The following is an 18991-nucleotide window of genomic DNA, read 5'->3' on the forward strand; positions in this document are numbered from 1 at the left end:
CTGCATCGCCCGGGCCCGCGACAGGCAACAGTTCCAAGTTTCTATAACTAGATACGTCGAGCCATACAGCAGTAACCTTCTAAATGAATTCATATAGTATTGCACCAATCACAACTTCCCCGTCTTCCGGTTCTCCATAACATACCGATACCTCGCCTTCCCCTCATGCATATCCGCCAACGCCTGATTAACCTCCTCTATCCCCCTGACCTGTATCCAAGGCCGTACCCCCCTCTCTGCAGCAAGCTGCAGCATATTCCTTATATCCTGCGTAGATCCAATACTCGACCCCGTAACCTTGACCCCCTTCTGAATAAGCGAGAACGCACGCAGCGCAGGTAACGGCTCCTCAGGCGCCCCGACCTGTACGAAGACGCCGTTCCGCTTAAGCAGCCGCAAGTACCCAGCAAGCGGCATGTTCTCGCCGGAGACAGTGCAGATAATTATATCGAGCGTTCTGGCGTGCGTTCGAGCCCAATTCTTGTCTTCCCCTGTGGCAATGAATCTATCCGCGCCTAGACCGTTAATCGCATCATCCTTCTTTGTACTGGACCGCGAAATCGCAACGACAGAGTCCGCCCCCATCGCCCTCGCAAAGAGTAGGCCCATGTGGCCTAACCCTCCAATGCCCACAATGCCCACCCGTCTTCCCCTGCCCGCACCGAATCTCTTCAATGGCGCATAAACCGTAACACCACCACATAGCAGCGGCGCGGCCTGCGCACTGTCTAACGCATCCGGGATCCGAAAAGCGAAATGTCCCGGCCCGCGCCATCGGTTCGCGTATCCGCCGTACGCTTTGCTCCTGTTTTTGTCGGGGAACCGGGAGTTATATGTAGCCACCATCTTTGGACAGTACGATTCTTCCCCGTCGACGCAGGCCTCGCAGTCTGGCTTTAGGCAGGAAGAGCATTGTGCGCCTATGCCGACGCGGTCACCTATTTTGATCTTATGGGCGTCACTGGGCTTGGTGCTATTTGCTTGAGAGCCGACGCGGGTTGTGACCCCGATGATCTCGTGGCCCACGACGCAGGGGTAGTCTGAGGGGGCCCAGCCCGACCGGATAGTATGGATGTCTGTGCCGCAGATACCGCAGTGGGAGATTTGGACTTCGATGTCGGTTTCTTCGAAGGGTTTGGGGGTGAATTGTTCGTGGGTTAGGGGGGTTTTGGGGTCGTGCGCGACCCAGCCTGTGAATGTGTCGGTGTTGGGCATTTTGAGCTCTCTAATAAGTAATTTTGTAGCTGTAACCTTTGTGGTTAGTGTTTGGGAGGTGAAAAGTCTCAGGTGCGAAGATTAAAGTTAAGTATGGTTGGAAAGCCGAAGACTTTGCCGAGGTTGCGGAGTTTCATGCCGTGACGTTCATTATCGTACTAGTAGTATACCAGGATGGGGCTATTCAGACAAGTATTGACCATGGCCAGAAGAATATTAAACATGAAGAACGAAAATGGGTATAGAATGCAGCTACTTCATCCCCATCAACCCCCCCAGCTCATCGCTCGTCAACGTACTCCTTCGCCGATCTCCTGTCTTCTTTCGCGCCACTTTACCTCCACGACTTCTCTTTCGACTCTCTTGCTCTCGACGAGCTAATTCAGCTGCGCGAGCCGCGCTTTCGGCCGCCGCTAGTTTCTCGGGCACGCTCATCCGAGTGGGCGCCTGTTCGCAGACGTTAGTTTGATTCGACTCAGGACCATACTTCTCAGGTGAACTCACCGGACGTGGCCCTTTAGGCTCAACTCGTTTCCTTGACGGCCGGCGCGTTACCGCATCAGACTGGTGGGCTTTTATCGGCATCATGTCGTCCTCTTCTTGTCGCTTCGCCGGGCGTTTGCTGTCTTTCACGGAGAAAGCTACCCCTTTCTGCGGCGGCTGCGCTGATGCGGTATTGTCTGTCCGCTCTTTAAGAGCTCGACTCGGGTTTGACTGGGGTTCTTCCTCTTGGGTGGACTCCTGGCTAGCCGACGCTTCCTCTGCCATCTCTTTCTCTTCCTCAATCTCTTCATCTTCCTGATCTTCGAAAATTGGCGAGTGCATGGCTACATCACCGTCCTTTACTCGAGAGTGTCTTGTGTCGACATTAATATCTAGCTTCAAACCCATGCGAAGCTCTTCTGCCCGAACAGAGCCTCCTCCATGCGCAATCCGCTTATGCCAACCGTCCATCATAGTCACTGCTTGTCTCCATCGGCTTTCCATCTTCTCCCAGCCCTCACGAAGTCGTTTGATTTCTCCATCACGCATTTCGACCTCTTCCAAGGGTACAAATGACGGGTTGGTGAGTAGCGTTCGCAGATGCTCCAGCACCTGATCCATCTCACCAGAGAGTTCCTCACATGAGGCAGGTAGGTTCGTCACAGCAGGGCCACCGTGCATAGACCGCTGGCTAGCTGCATGCGAGTACCAGTTCTCAGCGGCCGACTCTTCTTCCGACAAACCCTGTAATTCCTTCAGTGTGAAAACGGTGTTCCGCGCAAGAGAGATGAGGGAATCGTTCTCGTCACTAAGCTGCTGGCATAGTTGCGTAAGGAACTCGTTCGTTTCCTCCTTCAGGCTGTATCCCGGATCATGCACACCCTCACCCCCTGAGAGGTATCTTGGACGCGATTGGCTAGCAGCTGGGTTGATGTTGATTGTCGTCACGCCTAACCCATCACGCTTCCCTCGTTGCCGGTCCGCCAGGTGTGCCTTCAGTTTCTGTAGCTCGAGGTCTCGCTTGCGGATATCGTTGGCACACTGTGATCGGACTTGTTGCACGGTGGTCTTCATGCGCTGAACCTGGTCTTTCAACCCTCGGATCGTTGCCTCCGCACTCGACATGTTGGCTCTGAACGCTCGTTCTTGGGCCTCGGCCAGCGCCAGCGATCGCGATAGTTCCGATTTCTTCGTTTGGAGTTTTTCCTGCAAATCTTAGTGCTGCCCTCGAAATCACTTGTCAAGTGAAATTTCCATCGCACGTACAATTTCGACAGTCTTGTGAGAGTCTTCTGTTCGAAGCGTTCGGATCGTCGTGGCTAGGTTCTCTCGGTGCTCTGCTTCACGCTTTGAATAGTCAGTCGGACGCGCCGGCTTTGACAATGCGCAAAGTGACACTCACATCGCGTCTCAGGACCAGATCGTTGACCAAGTTGATGATTCTCGCCATAGTGTTCGCCACCCCGCCGTCCTCATTCTCCGGATTCGCAAAATCAATCGGTCGCCCACTCTTCACCAGGCCCCGGGCAAATAAGACATTATTGATGTAGGTAGAAGCAGCCTGCAGATCTCCCTGCGGCTCCATGACGACGTGCTTGTCCTGCAAGCAGCCTGAGTTAGTAAAGTAGTAATAAGACCGAGGTGAGCGTCCTCGGATGAGGTTTTGTTGGAGAATAAAATCCGTCGTATCGCAAAGTCCGAAAGGGGAAGAATGTAAACACCGAAGCGTGTTGGGCCGGCGACGCAAACCAACAGTGCCGCTCCCCGCCCGTTCAGTGGCGCCCGTTGCCAGGTTGACCACAATCGTCTGAGGAGATCTCATCCGTCATCAGGACAATGATCTCCATAGTGTTGACTGTGACTCCGACTAGTGTGGATGGCTGAGAATGGGATTTCGAGGTATTTCATCGCGTTTTCAGATGTATAACCCCAGTAGCGCTGACCATCTGTAGGAGAAGCCGCGCTGCTCCAACGGCAAGGCCAGAATCTCTATGGCCAGGGCAATTGGGAGGCTGCTATAAGCGCCTTTACGGAGGTAATCCACTTTTGACCTCCATAGGCAACCCTCTGGCTGCTATCGCGTCCAGTTGAGAAGTCCATCTAACTTGATGCCTCAGGCACTTAGGTGTCCTGATGTAGATGCGCTCTCCGTTTATGACAATCGAGCAGCAACATACACGAAGCTCCTGCGATTCGATCAGGCTTTGAAGGATGCACGGCAAATGATTAAGCAGGATAAGAAAGATGAGCGGGTAGGATAGTCCGGCAGCCTTCTTGCCCCGTGCTAATCTGTCATAGGGATACCTGCGCGGTGCCAAAGCACTGCTGTTGGATGGAAAGCCTGAGAAGGCTCTTGAAGTCTATGCATACGCGCTGAAGTCTCTGGCAAAGGATAACCCACGGCGTCAGGTTTGTTTCTCTTTCCCTGTAGCCCCTGCTAGAATCTCAGCTAATTGCGCAGGTTGCGGAGCAAATGCACGCGAAGCTTCACGACAAGTTAGTATCCAAATGCTATGACCCATTCAATGTATTCCCGCTGGAAATAGCAACGATGGTGTTGGACCACTTTGATTTCAAAGAGATTGTGTAAGTGATCAACGCCGCTCTTCTCCCTTCTCTGACCTGAACAGGGCTATCCTACGGGTCTCTAAAGGCTGGGATAGGTTCCTCTCATCCACGCACCACCTATGGCTGCACCTAGATCTCTCTAGGGCACGCAGCAAGATTCATTGGTCCGCTGTGCTAGCATATATTCGGCGCTCAAAAGCCATGCTGACACAAGCCATTGTGACGAATCTCACCAAAGCCTCCGTTCCCAAAGTCCTGGATTACATCAGCCGGTGTCCGAATCTCCAACATCTAGAAATCCTAACTCCCTGCCCACATGACCGCATTTTTGAACTCTTCAAGGGCTGTAAGAAACTCGAAGTCCTCTTGGTCTCCGCAGAGACAACGGTCCCCCAAGCCACAATCATCAGACTCCTCTCCAGCCTCCCCAACCTCCAACGCATCGAAATCCACAAAACCACCAAATCAACACGCACCTCTGATACCAATTGGCCCTCGTCTCTCCCAAATTTGAAAAGCATCACCCTCGGTACGACCGAGCCTGAGGCTGGCGCAAACTACATTTCAGCCCTCTACATTCCCCGCCCAATCGAGTCAACACCATTCGCACTCTCGAACCTCACCGAAATCTGCCTTCACTCGAATCCTCAAATCTTCGTCCCCTACCCGCCCTCTTTTAACCCAGCGGACTTTCCGCATCTCCTAAAACTAGACATAACTGGCATATTTGTTCCCGACCATTTCGCCCTACCGTCTTCCCTCGAGTATCTGCGTATCCGCGGCGGCGCATCACCTGGTCCCACTCCCTTCGGCATTGCACACGACGAGGAAGGAACCCCGGCGCCTCTCAATCTCCCCAAACTAACGACCCTCATCCTCAGCGATGTCCCATGGGTGAACCACCTTACACTTTTTACTTTCATCGAAATAGCAAAGGCCCCCTTGGACGTATTACACATTGATGGTTGCTTCCGGGTTGCAGCTGAGCAGGCCAACTTATTTCCTGTTTTTCACGGGATGGTCGCCTGCATGTTGTCGTTGTCAACGCTCAATGTCGCCCATCTAAACGCTGCTGACGACTCTACTGTGGCCGGACTAATTGAGGCGATGCCCACCCTGAAGGTCCTCAACGTGTCTTATACCCCTATAACGGGCGTTGCGATTAAGAGGCTTGCGGATGCACGGGCGGATGAGGGGAAGGCTAGTGTGGAGTGTGTATATGTTAAGGGATGTGAGGAGGTTTCATCTGATGCCGTCGAGTATGGGCGGTCGAAGGGACTGGTTGTTATCACTTGATTTGAGAAATGTTTGGAAATTGATTCGCAGCAATATGGACCATGGTCGGACTAGGAAGGTTGCCAGTACCCTTTTAGGCGTCATCTACATTTTTGATCCTGGGGCGCAATGCGATAGTGCTATTGTATTGGCTACCTAAATGCCTTCTAGAAAAGAAGCAATCTCGATAAAATGACTAGGACATGGACGAAAATAATGATGCCATGCAGTAGTAGTGATCGGCCCACCACCACCGGAAACGCACTTGTTTAAACCCCTCTTTCCTTACACCACTTCTCGACCTCCTTCGCCAGCTTCTCCTTCTGATCTCTAACAAGCTCCATCATAGGCTCAACCTGTTTCTGACGAGCACCGTCGTACCCCTCCGTCGCTTGGGCCTTGCATGGTGCAAGGACACTCTCATAGATGGAGATCATCATATCCATGACAGCGGATAGTTGATTCGGGAGCCACTGTCGTCCTCGTTAGAAACCATAACCACAATTACAAAAGAACCAAACATAAACAACAACAACAACAAACAAAACTCACAGTAACAATCGGACTCCCCCCAGTGGCAGTCGGATGCGGTGTGCGTCGAATAATATACTCCCGCGCAAAGAGCCAGTGTCGCCAGCGAAAGCTGCGGACATGGTTCAGGGTGCGGAGGAAGAGGATAGCGGTCTCGGTATCCTGGAGCGCAAATTCACGCACGCCCAGCTCCTCTGCCTTGTCGCGGATGTGTGTTAGGAAATTCCTGTGCGGGAGGGGTCTATAGGCGCGGAACTCGTGGAGGATCTTTGTCAGGGGGGTGTTGGGCATGGGGATTTGGAGGAGGTGGTCTAGGAGGGGGATCTGGTTTCCTTGGCTTAGCTTGGTAGGCGAGGGTGGCTTTGGGGTCTTGAATTGGGAGGGTGACGTACAATGCTGTCATTTGCGCCGCTCTCGCCGCGGAAGAAGAGCGGTTTGTTGTCTTCGCAGCCATCGTATACCACGCCGTTTGGGAACATGGACTGGGATGTGATACCAAAGATGAAGACGCGGAAGGAGAGGTACTCGGAGGGCTTGGAGTTGGACCACATATCTAGGAGATTATCCGTTAGCTTCATAGTTTTTATGGCTGGTTAGGCTTGAGGATAACATACCTTCCATGCCAGCTTCAATCTTCTCCATCGAAGCTAAGATTGCCCGAAATCCATCATTGACATTAGCTCGGGAGCCACCCTGCTGAAGGGTGTCGATGACCTGGAGAGCACCGCTGATAAGGCCAGGTGTGTCTTTCACCATGTCAATGTGGGTAAGGATGAACCCCGCTTCTGAGCTGCGAGGGTCAAGACCACGCTCGAAGGCCCGGACAAGGCGAAGGTTAGAATAAACGAGGCCTTTGGATGGGTCGGCGAGGGTGTAGTTGAACAGTGCGTAGGACGCTGCATATGACATAAAAGGAGGAATGTCCAGGCTAAAGAGTGTTGAGTTTGTGTTAGCAGTCTACAAACCCATGAAGACGGATAGCTTACATTTGCCCACAGCGATATAGAGGCCTGGCAATAGCTTTGGGCAGCACATCCCGACCGAGGCCGTAGCCATTCTCAGGATCAGTGCACCAGCTCTTCCAGCAAGGCTCAAGGAGGTAGGAAGAGGCGACGAAGGAGTAATCGCGAAAGACAGCCATGATGGAGAAGAGGTCTAATGCTCCATCGGCTGTAACGAGCTTATCAATCTCGTCGGTCAGGTCTGGGAGGTCTTCCACAGCTGGACCCAGCTCATAGGTAGCAAGAAGGCCGGGTTTTCCATCACCTTTGGCGACAGGAAGGCGATCGAGGAGGGACATCAGAGGCTTGAAAGCATCTGGGAGGGTAGTGGGGGAGGTCATGTAAGGTAGGAAGCCAGTGGATGTGGTGACAGTGAAAGGGTCCAAGGCATGAGGCAGGGTAGCAGGGTCATCATGAATATGAGGGAAAGTCTCCAGGGTGGTTGTAGGCTTGGAGATGACTCTGGCAGGAGACATTGTGATGTTTGAGGGAGGAATATAAATGGAAAGGAAAGGTGAAGGCGATGAGGTGTGATGAAAAAGTGCCTTCGGGCAGGACGACCTGAGGGGTGGATGGAAAGTTGAGGAAGAGGGAGATCTAGGCTTTCTCGCGGTTGAGGAAAGATAAGAGAATGAGGGGTTTGGCAGGAGAACAAGCACTCCTTATATAAGGCATGAGGCCGGTATCAATTCCGGCCTCAGAGGGTTTATTACGAAAGAGAAAATGAACACTCTTGCAAGCGAGATTAGACCGTGATAATGGTGCAGATGCACACTGAGCTCCCTCCTACGCACCTAAACAGTTGATATTGACCATCCCTCCGCCTCCCCTATGCTTCCTCTATGCTCCGCTATGCCATGGCATCTATACAAAAGCTTGGCACCGGTAGGGCTGTATACGGTCACGTGATGTGTATTCCAGCCAGTTCCTCTCCAAATTGACCATCTACACCGTGGTAGTAATGACGGCAGTAGCATTAGCGCGTGGGGTAGGTGTTCGACCCATGTAGAAGCAGGTAGAAGGGACCTGGATGGAGCAAACAAGAGCAGCGTCCCCATCAGAGATTGCCACATACACATCATTATTGGAGTAGGCCGGAATTCTCCCGGCCTCCGGTGATAGCCGGCCTTTGCCAAGTTATCGGTTTCCCGTACAACTTGTGCGTGGCCTGAATCTAGTCACATTCAAAGCCTTATTGTCCAGTTTATACTGAACCCATCCTCTGTGAAAGACCTCAAGCATGTACCATGGGACGTCCCACAACACATTGCTGATCTTACCAGGGATATCAGTTTGATTACCCACCAGCAACGCTGATTCAGCATCAAGTTATTGCTTTCCAGAAGATAAAAGTAAATAGGTGCAACACTGTTGTCCATCTTCTTTGGCTATGGTCTTTAGCCAATACTATCCCAGCTTGCACTTATACTAACACGTGATGCAGATCGCCGATTGCCACCAATGGCGCGCCTTCGGTTGCCGGGTGTTGGATATTCCATATGAGCAGCGTTGTTTAGAGTATGTAGCCTCTTGGTCGTAGATAATGTACACGTCATGTCTATTATACAAGTATGTTACTGATTGACTAACTGTTAGCATAATGTTTCCATCGGCGTACAGAGCTCAACTCACCAGTAACATCTCTATAACCGGGTATGTCATGACCCTTGATTTGAGGTTGTCGGTCCTCCACCCGGTGTCTGCCCATCTATACTCGGAGAAACTTTCTGGAGCTTCAGGTATTCCTCTTCAAGGGCCTTCTGCATCTCAAACTCGGCCTTTCGCTCTAATTGAATGCGCTGTTTCTCCATGTCACGTATGACACCTTGATGCATGGACTATGAGATGCTCCGAGTCAGGTCCAGATCACATACAAAGCAAATAAGCCCCAAACGTACCGCTTTTTCCTGTTCTTGCGACCAGTGGACGAAGTAGACGATTCCCGCAGTGACCAGGCCGGTGCCGGCTAATGTAAGTTTGGATGCTCGCGACATAATTCAGGACTAGTATAGCACCAGGCTGTAAAAAGAACGAGAGACTGTTGATTGAAATGGCCTAAGATGGTCGCTGGAAAAGGCGTCCAGGTGGTTCGAGACTATCGTGATGGCGGTAAGTTGCGGCAGAATTTCCGACCGCCCAAAGAGGGTCATCCGCATTGCGGAGATCCAGCTTGACGCCGCAACTCGAGCTTCACTCCCCACACTTGTGTTCATTCCGTTGCGATCTCATACACTTTCCGCTATACGGTCAGCTTCCTGATATCTGAGCTTGCCTATCCGTCGAAATGGTCAGTTTCCGATTGAGTTTGCCACGAAGTCAGGAGAACGAAATATGCTAACTGTCTCATAGTCCGCCCAGAATTCCGCAGGCATTCAGACCCTGCTCGATGTAAGTTTTGCGAAGGTGCTACGCTCGAGGATGTACGGAACTGACAGATAATACCAAGGCCGAGAGGGAGGCTCAGAAGATTGTTCAGCAAGGTGCGTCACTTCCTCAATAGTCACCCATTGCATATATGCTGACGTGTCGCATGATTTAGCCAGAGAATGTATAAACCCTAACTTCGACTCCGTATCATGACCCTCGTTAACTTCGTTTTCCAGACCGTACAAAGCGGATAAGGGACGCAAAGGCGGAGGCGCAGAAGGAAATTGAAGAATACAGGAAACAGAAGGAGGAGGAATTCAAGAAGTTCGAAGCTGAGGTACGCTCTTCCAAGCCTGATTACTTCCACGATAAGATATGGTGCTGTCGTCCTACGGATTAAAGTGCTGACAATATTCATTAGCACTCGAGTGGATATAAGAAGGCTGAGGAGGAGGCGAACAAGGAAGCTGAGGTGAAGCTCGACGCAATCAAGAAGGCTGGAAAGGACAAGGGCCCGAAGGTCGTCGAGAAGCTGCTTCATGCCTTGACCGACGTGAAGCCCGAGCCCTCCGCGAAGATCGTCGTCAAGGCATAGAAGTCATGATACGAGTTGGTTCCGTCGGCCTTATGTGCATATTCGATTTCTTTTTATTGCTTTAGAGCCAATTTATATTATTTACATTGAATTCGGTGTATTATATTATGACCGTTCTTCCTTTCGTCCCAGTATGAAGGGCCTCTGAAAAGCTACGAAGCTGTATACTCGCGACTGAGTTAAGGTCCAAGGTATACTCAGCACGTATATAGACATCCCGTCAGGTCTATATGTCACTCGATCTGGCTTCTCCAGCGCACAGCTATCAAAATTGGAACAAAGATTGTTCTAGATGGACCATGGTCGAGACGCCTTCACATGCTGCGACAGATTCCTTGCGCTTTAGTTTTCAGCCTCAGGCACCCATTGCGTCACCGCGCATTATTGCGTTCGAGATCGGCTTCGTCCATGGACTCTACTTCTTAGTTCCCACTGTCATTCATAAACTATGCGAATCGCCCCTGGCGCCTCTGCGGTGTGGTGTCTCAGAGCCGCCAGAATCCGGCAGCTCTCGTTCCAAAATCCACATGTTTGTCCAAGCTGCTCAATACGACAATTCGGCACATCGCGGCGGACCAATTCATACGCCGCTCCAGAACCCCGTCCCGACGATATCGGCAAGGTAATTAGAGATGAGTATGCGGCCATTCGCGACCATTATGGTCAGTCTTGTCAGGGGCTTCCCTTGATAGATCAAATCATTAACAACTGAACAGATACACCAAAGCATCCCGTGATCCTCGCCCATGGACTGATGGGATTCGCGGAGCTACGGTTTGCTGGACCCCTTCTACCTGGTGTTCAGTACTGGCGCGGGATTAAGGAAGCGCTGTCGATGAAAGGCGTTGAGGTCCATACTGCAACTGTGCCTCCGTCAGCGTCGATCGAAATGCGCGCTGAAGTACTAGCTAAGACCATCGCGTCTGCTGCGCCGGGGAAGGATGTCAATATAGTGGCGTACGTCCATGGTCTCTTTTCTTTCGGTTCACTATCTAACCTGGCGCAGTCATAGCATGGTAGGCTGTTATGGTATCTTCATGAGAAAGATCGGTTTGCTCACGGAATCTGCAGGGGTGAGATATCCACGAGCTCGCGTCAAGCCTTCTGGCATGTATTGATCTATATGAAGGGGGCTTGATTCTCGATATATGATCACGCATCTGAAACCCAAGGACTTCAAGGTCTTGTCCTTGACGACTATCGCCACGCCGCACAGAGGATCTGCAGTTGCAGACTATGTCCTTGGCCAGATAGGCAGTGCGTTTCTCGCGTGTTTGCTGAAAAATCCATTTTTGACTAATTTTTTTCTTAGACGACCGCTTGGCCCAGCTTTATTATCTTCTTGAACAGGTAAAGATCGAGAGCGGGGCGTTTGCTCAATTGACACGGGAATATATGGAGAAAGAATTCAATCCTAGCACGCCGGACATCGAGGACGTTCGGTATGTATTCGACCATGGACCCGCTTTCATAAGGCTGATGTCGCAGCTACTTCTCCTATGGGGCGGTAATGGAGCCAAGGCTCTGGTCAGTCTTTCGTCTATCCCACCGTCTTCTCCAACAAATTGAAGGATACAATGATGGACTAGTTAGTGTCGCGAGCAGTAGGTGGGGAGGGGACAAGGGCTACAAGGGGACTCTCATGGGCGTGAGTCATCTAGACCTCATCAATTGGAGTAACCGCCTCAAGTGGCTTGCTGGCGAGATCACTGGACAGAAACCGAAGTGCGTACTGCCGACCTTGAATCAACTCCACGGATAGCAGTTGTCATGCTAATTTTGGCCCCCCTCTAAGCTTCAATGCCGTTGCGTTCTACTTGGACATCGCAGGTACGTGTCAAATCGTTTGCGTCATAATGCATTCGAGCAAGCCAAGCTGAATATTGTTTAGACATGCTTGCCAAGGAGGGTCTATAGCAGGGTCTGGATGGAGCTTTTTTTTCTCACTCGGAGTCTCGGAGGCTGGGGAATTTTGGTGCCTAGGGAGCCCTACCAGGGTGTCTGGCGGCTATGCACAATCCGGAAGTCGGCGCGCCAACGGCATGCATTTGGCCATGATCATCCGCCTTTTTCGATTCGCTCATGTCCCATGGTCCTGCAATTTAAGTAGTTCCTGGTGGGTTGACTGGTCGAACGAGAGGGAACGAGCGTGGCGGTGCACGCTCCTTGATGGACGCACCCAGAGTGGCTTAGCTTCCATTGCAGGGTCATGATTGGAGATGCTGGAAGGCAGCCAGATAGGAGATATGTTTGAATTGTATATCAATTATGAAGAACACTTTCAAGATATGAAGAAATAGTTGACGGGTCCAACTCGCTCCTTCTGTTCGTCGTTGCTGTTCGTCAAACGCCCGATCCGAGCCCGCCGAGCCCAGCGCTTCTAGTGCCCCACGGCCGACCTTCCTGTTCCTCAGCCTTAACGTCATTTCTCGCTTCCGCTGTATCCTCTGTAGTTCTTTTTGAATTGCAGTTCTTTTCATTCTGGATTTCTTTTCCGTTTGTCCCAGACAGGCCGTCGTAGAATACCCGGAGCTTTTGCAAAACGACCAGGGTCGACTGCGGTGTGGCGTCCACTGAACGAGCATCGACGCACTGGCCATTGACTTCTCTCCCCGCGAGTAACCTGAGCTCGCCATGTCGTCTGTGGCCATCTACCTGGACCGGCCGCAAAACCATTTCACAAACCTTGACTTTCTCACTGGCAAGGTTGTTCTCCAGCTACAATCTGAGGCCTCAGTAGCTGGTATCCAGGTTAAATTAGAGGCCGAGAGTCGCACCCGCCTGGCCGGGCCTCGATACCCACATAATGAGCACTCTGAGAAGAAGCGCACGGAGCTTGAAGTGCACAAGGTATGTCTTTACTTGATATTATTTGAGAATAATGTATGTTCATTGTTTTGTGCAGCTTCTGTATAAAGTGACGGACCTCTTTCCTGACTCTGCGTTGGTCAGCAATCAATCAAATCCTACTACTGCTTGGACATTTGCCCCAGGCAGATATGAGTACAAGTTCGAGTTCAAGGTGAGCGCATACGCATCTATTTCAATGGATTTTAAGACTGATCTTGTCTAGTTTCCCTTCAACAACTCATGTAATCTGCACAACAGCATGCTCACCAATCTCAACATTTCCGGCCTCAAAGTCGAGATGGCTAAACAGGCAAATCAACATGTGAAGCGGACTTTGCCGCCGTCCCTATCTGGCTTTCCGGGAATGGCTGATATCAAGTATTATATCAAAGCCACCGTTGTTCGTCCGCAGTTCTACAAAGAAAACCTAAGAGCAGTAAGTGTTCTTGCTCTGCAACCAGGGCTCTGGCTATGATGTAGCGGCCAGCTAATACTCGTTTAGATTACCAACTTGACTTTTCTTCCCATCGAGCCGCCACGCACTGGCAACCGCAAGGAAGAAGCTTATGCGAGACGGCAGCACCAATTTGCGAATGGCCCGACACCGTCGCCCAAGAGCCTGTTTCACAAAAGTTCTAAATCCCAACTCAAGGACCTTTCCGCAGGAGCTCTTCGAGTCTCTGCTGATCTCCGATTGCAAAACCCATCTATTCTCACCTGCAACGAACCCATTCCGATGCGCATTCTAGTCAGCAAATTGTCTGAATCATTCGAGACGGTGTTCTTGCAGATGCTGCAGATCGAATTGATATCCCATACTCATATCCAAGCCCAAGATCTGAAGCGAACAGAAACTGGCTCCTGGGTAATTTTCAGCCGCAGCAACATGGGAATACCTCTTGGGAGAGGTGGTGACCCGGCCGGTACCGAATGGGCACTCGATCCGAATATGTGGAACCGCTTGCCTCTACCACCATCTGTTGCGCCATCTTTCCAAACTTGCAATATCTCCAGGGGTTACGAGCTTGAGGTACGAGTCGGCTTGGCTCATGGTACGGCAGGGAAGCTCAAGGTACGTGAGGCGTCTTTGGTCTGGAGGAATATAGCTAACTTTCAGCAACAGTCACAGCTCATTGTTATTCCATTAAGGGTACCCGTCCGAGTGTACTCTGGAATCACCCCTCCCCCCGCATTGTTGGATGCGATGGCTGCAAAAACAGAGACCAAAACGGAGACGAAGCCCAAGCCTCCCACTCAAACCCCAAGCTGGCCGCAAGAAGAGGACACAGAGCGACCTCCAATGCCTCCAAGGCCAACTGCGGCCCCTCCCCCCATCAACCCAGACGAACTCCATGACGAAGCACCTCCTAGTTATGAGGACGCTATGGCTGAGACACTCAGCCCTTTGGAAGGCCCTCGTCGCGAGTATTACCCACCAGATGCCTCCTATAATAGATCTCCCGTTGAACCCCGAACCGGAGCTGATACGAAACCTTCAGTTGGAGACGGTCCTAAATCGCCCGGCGACGCATTTTACAGCAACCAAGGAGCGAATTCATCTTCCGAATCCTTCGACATGCTCCCTTCATCACCTCCCGAATCTCGCTCTGGCTCACCACTGGGCTCTCCTGTCGCCCGGCAGCAGAGCGTGCTCAAAATCCACAAGGCCCCGCTCCTGATGGATGACAGGGTAGACAGCCCTCCGCAGTACCAGCTGGTAGCTGAGGGCTCACAACCACGGCCGGCTCACGAGCAGGCACAACAGACGCGGACACCATCGCGACGAATGAACCTCGGAGTTCCGACCAGGAAGCCGGTGCCGAGTCCTAGTCGAACTAACTCGCAGTCGAGTAACCCTCCGCCGGCGCAGTGAGTTCAATCTCACGAATCACCTTCCGCTTTATATGAGGTAGACCCATGGTCAGCTTATCGGAGCACAAATCATTCCTAAAATGCATACAAGGGGTTGGGGTTTCTAAGCATTGCTATTATTTTTACATGTTCTGCGATACCAGTACCTGTTTTAATTGGATGAAACGATAATACATCTCCTCCATCATTATTTGTTCGAAAGGGTGGATGACAACCTACTCCAAGGCTAAAGGCTGATTCTCTTTCATACGTGCTCTTCTCACTCTGTACAACATCCCCATCATTGCTGGTTGGTCGGTACAGGATCTTCGGCACGAACTATTGACGGCCTACAGATCAAGCGGACTTCCGCTCTGTTGTTGTGTAATGGTGATGATTATTGTCTCTGATAACTGGATAGTACTGTAGACTTGAGATTGGAAACCTCAGAGATGATACGTTTTCCTAGGGCTTTCTTCACGAGTTATCCACAACATCGATCGGTTCCTGCGCCAAAATATATTGTTCGAATTGTCAGACCATGACCCCAAAGCTTGACCACGTCAACAATCCACCTCCACTTGAGCCTCAAAATGAAGAAATCCCGCACCGGAAAAGCAAGAAAAAGAAACATGACCTCCCACAAAGAACGCGAAAAGCTTCAACTAGGACCGGAAGAGTAAGGTATAGTTGTAAGTGGGTGCCTCAGGGTTGGGTGCCTCAGGCGGGCGCCGATCAAAACAAACCAGACGCGAGCGGTGAAAGAGAAAGAGCAAGAACGGCGCTCCTCCGCTCGAAGAGTTCATCTCAGATCTTCTCCTCGTGCCCGGTGCTCATCTCCTCCACATCCCGCCACCATGTGTGCTGCTTTCAGTTCTTAGCGAGCCTTGCGATTCCTCAGCAATCCAGCTTTTGCCGTTGCATTTTTGGTCTCGGCGTTCACCTGCTCTCTTCGCCTTCTTCACCGGCCGTCGATACCCGCGCGACTACTAACACCGATAATAAACCCTGGTTTTTGCGCCGAATTGCCTGTTTCTCAATTACGAACGGATCACCTTTCGCTAAGTACAGCTGGAGCTGCAGAAGCGCAGCATTACAGTCATGCGGCTCCACCTCACCATCCAGCGTCACGGTTTGCCCGTGGCGCGCATTCTCTGGACTACGTCACCGTCGTCGCTCCTGGGCCCTAGTCCCTCGCCGAAGCTGCCTGCTACCTCATCTGCTGTTACCTCGTCGCGTATGCCGAATGCATTATATTCAAATGGCGGGTATACTATTGCGCAGCTACTGGAGGATGTGAACGAGGTCATCCCGCTCGAGACAGAACCGCGACTGTTCGAAGATGAGTCGAGCGGACAGTGGGGGCTGGAAGACTACGCCGTTGAAGTTGGGGGCTCAGAATGTCTACACTTTATGGAGATTGAGGGGATACTGAGGGATGGGGATGAAGTCTTGATTCGTGCTCTGCAGATGTCAGATCTGAAAGCAAGGCGGATCTCCGGCCGGCATCAGATCTCCAATGATGGCAAGCATCTCATTGATGGAGTTCCCTTTGGCAAGCCGTTCTTGAAGAGGCCGACGTCGTCCAGACCTGCTATCATGATTCCGCCGAGGAAGAAGAGGCGCACCGCTCTTGCGCTTTGGGGCAGTCGGAGCGCTTACGAGGAGGAAGATACGGATTGGGCTCCGGCGCCTCAGCATATCGGTACTGGGAAGGAGCTCTCTTTATTGAAACCAGAGAGTGTATCTGCACAGGGGGTTGAGGACGAATACGAGGACGCCTATCAGGATGCTTACGAGGACTATCATGAACCGAACGAGGACGGTGATGGGACGGTCATTCGGCATCATATCGACAAAACCAGCGAAGCTTCGGAAAGTGAGAACGATGTTTACGATGCCGATGCCGGAGAGCTCAGCCAAGAGTTACAGGATCTCAAAAAGGATATGGATATGTCGGGGCTGCCTGAGCCGCAAAAGCCTAGTGCGAGGGCGCCTTCTCGTGGGTATTCTTTGCGCTCAAGACCGAGCATTCTCCAGCCGGCGCCAAGAAAAAGCTCTCTTTCGCAGAGGTCTACTGAAAGACCGTCTGGGGGGGACTCTTTGCGGAGAAAGAGTGTCACATTCCAAAAAAAGAAGCAGGATCTACCGACAGCAAAGCACGAGACGTCAGGGCCCAGGGCGGGATCAACCTCGGAGGAAGATGAGGACTTTGTCTCGAGCGAAAGCGATAGCGAAAGCTCTGGCAGCGACTCTAGTGCGTCGGAGTCAATCGATCAAGAGTCATTTTCCGAAGAGTCTGATTCAGAAACCAAGGTCGCGTCTGAATCCGAGTCCGCCTCTGATTCAGACGAAGATTCTTCTTCGGGCAGCTCTGTATCAGAGTCCGAGTCCGAGTCCGAGTCTGAGCAGGAAGAAGTCCCTGTCAAGGTGGTACAAAAGCCCATTCACGACGCTAATCCTCCTGGGGCAGGCTCGGAGAGGACAAGAAAATCGAATCAACGGACCAAAATGCGGCGAAGACTTACCAAGCTGAAACAGTTGGGTTTCCTTGAAGAAAATGCAGATTTCGATGCTCTCCGAGAGTACGAATCCAAGAACGGGTTCTCCTATCTTCCCGAAAGACGTGCCAGTAATAAAAAGCAGGAACAAGAGGATTTTGAGGCGAAACGTCAGCAGCTGCTTCGTAGTTTGGAGTCCGGAGGGGTCGACGTTTCTCTTTTGTCTGAGAAGGAAAACGTAAGTCCGAGCTCTGTAGCAGAGGTGTCGCAGCTACCCGAAGACCTCGACGAAACCCAGTACGAAACTGCCAATGAGAAAAATGAAGAACCAACGCCTGAACCCTTGAAGCGTCGTTCCCTAGACGTCGCCAGCACCCGGCGGCTTCTTTTCGGCTCTCTAGGCGTGAGAACGCCGCGGTCGAAGGAGGAAGAAGAGGCCACTCGGAAGAAGCTGGCTGGGAAGGCCCGAGAGAGCACAGCTGCAAAGGTAGAAGAGATTCCTGCTGAAGCTCATGAAAGCGAGCCTGAGGTGGACTGGAGCGAGAAGTTGCTACTTAGAGCTACCGAATGCGTCTACGACGACATCGAATTGAGCACTCCACCGTTCCCTTTTCATCAACATTGGGATCCGGAAGCTGGCGGGGAAATACGGCGACGCAATGGACGCAATAAGAAGAGAAAGAGAAGGCCGCAGCTCCAGGTCTACGATGAGGAGGCTTATGGCAATGAAGAATTCTATGTTGATGAGGACGTTCAGCCCAATTACGACGATGCGGAGGAAATCCAGGCTGAGACTGACAACAAAGACGAAAGCGATGAGACGACCAAAACGGCTGCAGACACTGAGGATGATCTTCCGGACCTTCCAGAAGATGCGAGTACACTCCCGGACCTGGCTGTAAATGACCTGAAGCCGGGTTTAGTTTTCGCTTTCAAACAGCTCGATGTATCGAAAGCCACGAATTGGGAACCAACGGTGTCTGAATACCGTGTTGCAGTCGTCAGCGAGGTCTTTGACGATAACATCCTCAACATTCAACTTACAAAGCCGTACCGAAAGCAGCCGAAGAATGCGGACGCTGAAGAGGGCCCATTCCAATACAGCGGATTCGAGATGCCCGGCTTGGACGACGACGACGAGGTAGACGATGGATTACGTGAAGTGCCATTTGACGATCTGTACGAATCGAAGTTGCTCCGCGCTGCGCCTGCTGCAAAAACTGCATAAGCTGGAGACGAGGGTAACGCCAGCAAGTCAGTAAATTAACCTCCCTTTGTATTCCTCGATCGTCTGGCGCTTACCCGACCAAGCTTTTCTGCGGACGACGAGCAACTTGCGCAAAAGCCCAGTCAAGCGATCGAAGTCTCAGCCTCGAGCAATGAGCATGAGCACGAGGACAGCCGGCTCGCCGAGATCTCTAGCCTACCACCAACACCACCTAATGATACCACTTCTGATCCCGTACCCCACGAAAACAGCCCTGTTCGCTCGCCTCGATTTGAAGGTTTGAACACTCAAACTCAGCTCCAAGTCCTCCACCAGCCGATTTCCCTGCTGAGAAAACCCATGATGGTGAACAGGGGCAAGCTTCACATGGCGAGGATGACGATGTGCTATCTTCTAGCAGTCCACCCAATGCCGCCAGTCACGACCTTCAAGATACCGGTTTGACCGGCAACCTCCAAACCATCAGCAGCCCTGTCAGTGTGGGGTCTTACAATAAATCAATGAATTTTCTCAGCCAGAACTTGTC

At 51.7% G+C, this 18991-nt stretch overlaps 8 protein-coding genes across 8 annotated transcripts; 5 read left to right on the plus strand and 3 right to left on the minus strand.

The window, feature by feature from the left end:
- Positions 1 to 108: 108 nt before the first annotated feature.
- On the minus strand, positions 109 to 3283 carry BDV17DRAFT_280765 (uncharacterized protein; the record flags this gene model as incomplete). Its single annotated transcript, XM_073759935.1, has 5 exons — positions 109 to 1225; positions 1472 to 1662; positions 1720 to 2886; positions 2965 to 3045; positions 3101 to 3283. The coding sequence occupies 5 exons, from the start codon at positions 3281 to 3283 to the stop codon at positions 109 to 111; spliced, it is 2739 nt and encodes a 912-aa protein (XP_073617354.1).
- Positions 3284 to 3690: 407 nt separating this feature from the next.
- Positions 3691 to 5804, plus strand: BDV17DRAFT_40212 (Leucine Rich Repeat domain protein). Its single transcript, XM_073764486.1, has 4 exons — positions 3691 to 3950; positions 3997 to 4107; positions 4160 to 4284; positions 4329 to 5804. Exons 1-4 carry the CDS (start codon positions 3807 to 3809, stop codon positions 5560 to 5562), a joined length of 1614 nt encoding a protein of 537 aa, XP_073617355.1. The 5' UTR covers positions 3691 to 3806; the 3' UTR covers positions 5563 to 5804.
- On the minus strand, positions 5687 to 7788 carry BDV17DRAFT_40159 (indoleamine 2,3-dioxygenase family protein). The gene is made up of 5 exons (XM_073764485.1): positions 7059 to 7788; positions 6687 to 7000; positions 6465 to 6625; positions 6094 to 6396; positions 5687 to 6014 (listed from the first exon to the last, which is right to left on the minus strand). The coding sequence occupies exons 1-5, from the start codon at positions 7547 to 7549 to the stop codon at positions 5811 to 5813; spliced, it is 1473 nt and encodes a 490-aa protein (XP_073617356.1). The 5' UTR covers positions 7550 to 7788; the 3' UTR covers positions 5687 to 5810.
- A 943-nt stretch (positions 7789 to 8731) lies between these two features.
- Positions 8732 to 9067, minus strand: BDV17DRAFT_289751 (protein PET117; the record flags this gene model as incomplete). Its single annotated transcript, XM_073761727.1, has 2 exons — positions 8732 to 8911; positions 8972 to 9067. The coding sequence occupies 2 exons, from the start codon at positions 9065 to 9067 to the stop codon at positions 8732 to 8734; spliced, it is 276 nt and encodes a 91-aa protein (XP_073617357.1).
- A 177-nt stretch (positions 9068 to 9244) lies between these two features.
- On the plus strand, positions 9245 to 10126 carry BDV17DRAFT_258880 (uncharacterized protein). Its single transcript, XM_073757382.1, has 6 exons — positions 9245 to 9360; positions 9423 to 9461; positions 9520 to 9553; positions 9613 to 9621; positions 9677 to 9777; positions 9862 to 10126. Exons 1-6 carry the CDS (start codon positions 9358 to 9360, stop codon positions 10033 to 10035), a joined length of 360 nt encoding a protein of 119 aa, XP_073617358.1. The 5' UTR covers positions 9245 to 9357; the 3' UTR covers positions 10036 to 10126.
- A 346-nt stretch (positions 10127 to 10472) lies between these two features.
- On the plus strand, positions 10473 to 12348 carry BDV17DRAFT_258905 (triglyceride lipase). The gene is made up of 8 exons (XM_073757385.1): positions 10473 to 10697; positions 10752 to 10992; positions 11042 to 11051; positions 11163 to 11292; positions 11348 to 11477; positions 11524 to 11760; positions 11831 to 11865; positions 11927 to 12348. Exons 1-8 carry the CDS (start codon positions 10484 to 10486, stop codon positions 11950 to 11952), a joined length of 1023 nt encoding a protein of 340 aa, XP_073617359.1. The 5' UTR covers positions 10473 to 10483; the 3' UTR covers positions 11953 to 12348.
- BDV17DRAFT_40365 (arrestin (or S-antigen), N-terminal domain protein) lies at positions 12349 to 15206 on the plus strand. Its single transcript, XM_073764489.1, has 5 exons — positions 12349 to 12885; positions 12941 to 13057; positions 13109 to 13321; positions 13388 to 13957; positions 14009 to 15206. The coding sequence occupies exons 1-5, from the start codon at positions 12670 to 12672 to the stop codon at positions 14756 to 14758; spliced, it is 1866 nt and encodes a 621-aa protein (XP_073617360.1). The 5' UTR covers positions 12349 to 12669; the 3' UTR covers positions 14759 to 15206.
- Position 15207: 1 nt separating this feature from the next.
- Positions 15208 to 18893, plus strand: BDV17DRAFT_40330 (uncharacterized protein). The gene has a single exon (XM_073764487.1). The coding sequence runs from the start codon at positions 15838 to 15840 to the stop codon at positions 18463 to 18465; it is 2628 nt and encodes an 875-aa protein (XP_073617361.1). The 5' UTR covers positions 15208 to 15837; the 3' UTR covers positions 18466 to 18893.
- The last annotated feature ends 98 nt before the right edge of the window (positions 18894 to 18991 follow it).

The sequence above is a fragment of the Aspergillus undulatus genome (assembly GCF_047715775.1).
Source record: "Aspergillus undulatus strain CBS 261.88 unplaced genomic scaffold BDV17scaffold_14, whole genome shotgun sequence".
Classification (NCBI taxonomy): Eukaryota; Fungi; Ascomycota; class Eurotiomycetes; order Eurotiales; family Aspergillaceae; genus Aspergillus; species Aspergillus undulatus.

Excerpts from the sequence above, each read along its gene's own strand:
- BDV17DRAFT_40365 (XM_073764489.1), top strand. The coding sequence starts at position 12,670 with ATGTCGTCTGTGGCCATCTACCTGGACCGGCCGCAAAACCATTTCACA. Across the intron at positions 12,886-12,940 it reads CGGAGCTTGAAGTGCACAAG|CTTCTGTATAAAGTGACGGA; the intron begins GTATGTCTTTAC and ends TGTTTTGTGCAG. Across the intron at positions 13,958-14,008 it reads GTACGGCAGGGAAGCTCAAG|TCACAGCTCATTGTTATTCC; the intron begins GTACGTGAGGCG and ends TTTCAGCAACAG.
- BDV17DRAFT_258905 (XM_073757385.1), top strand. The coding sequence starts at position 10,484 with ATGCGAATCGCCCCTGGCGCCTCTGCGGTGTGGTGTCTCAGAGCCGCC. Across the intron at positions 10,698-10,751 it reads GGCCATTCGCGACCATTATG|ATACACCAAAGCATCCCGTG; the intron begins GTCAGTCTTGTC and ends ACAACTGAACAG. Across the intron at positions 11,478-11,523 it reads CCGGACATCGAGGACGTTCG|CTACTTCTCCTATGGGGCGG; the intron begins GTATGTATTCGA and ends CTGATGTCGCAG.
- BDV17DRAFT_40159 (XM_073764485.1), bottom strand. The coding sequence starts at position 7,549 with ATGTCTCCTGCCAGAGTCATCTCCAAGCCTACAACCACCCTGGAGACT. Across the intron at positions 6,397-6,464 it reads GCGGCGCAAATGACAGCATT|ATCCCCCTCCTAGACCACCT; the intron begins GTACGTCACCCT and ends CAAGGAAACCAG. Across the intron at positions 6,015-6,093 it reads GGGGGAGTCCGATTGTTACT|TGGCTCCCGAATCAACTATC; the intron begins GTGAGTTTTGTT and ends CGAGGACGACAG.
- BDV17DRAFT_40212 (XM_073764486.1), top strand. The coding sequence starts at position 3,807 with ATGCCTCAGGCACTTAGGTGTCCTGATGTAGATGCGCTCTCCGTTTAT. Across the intron at positions 3,951-3,996 it reads AGGATAAGAAAGATGAGCGG|GGATACCTGCGCGGTGCCAA; the intron begins GTAGGATAGTCC and ends AATCTGTCATAG. Across the intron at positions 4,108-4,159 it reads AGGATAACCCACGGCGTCAG|GTTGCGGAGCAAATGCACGC; the intron begins GTTTGTTTCTCT and ends CTAATTGCGCAG.
- BDV17DRAFT_258880 (XM_073757382.1), top strand. Across the intron at positions 9,462-9,519 it reads GCATTCAGACCCTGCTCGAT|GCCGAGAGGGAGGCTCAGAA; the intron begins GTAAGTTTTGCG and ends GATAATACCAAG. Across the intron at positions 9,778-9,861 it reads TCAAGAAGTTCGAAGCTGAG|CACTCGAGTGGATATAAGAA; the intron begins GTACGCTCTTCC and ends AATATTCATTAG.
- BDV17DRAFT_40330 (XM_073764487.1), top strand. The coding sequence starts at position 15,838 with ATGCGGCTCCACCTCACCATCCAGCGTCACGGTTTGCCCGTGGCGCGC.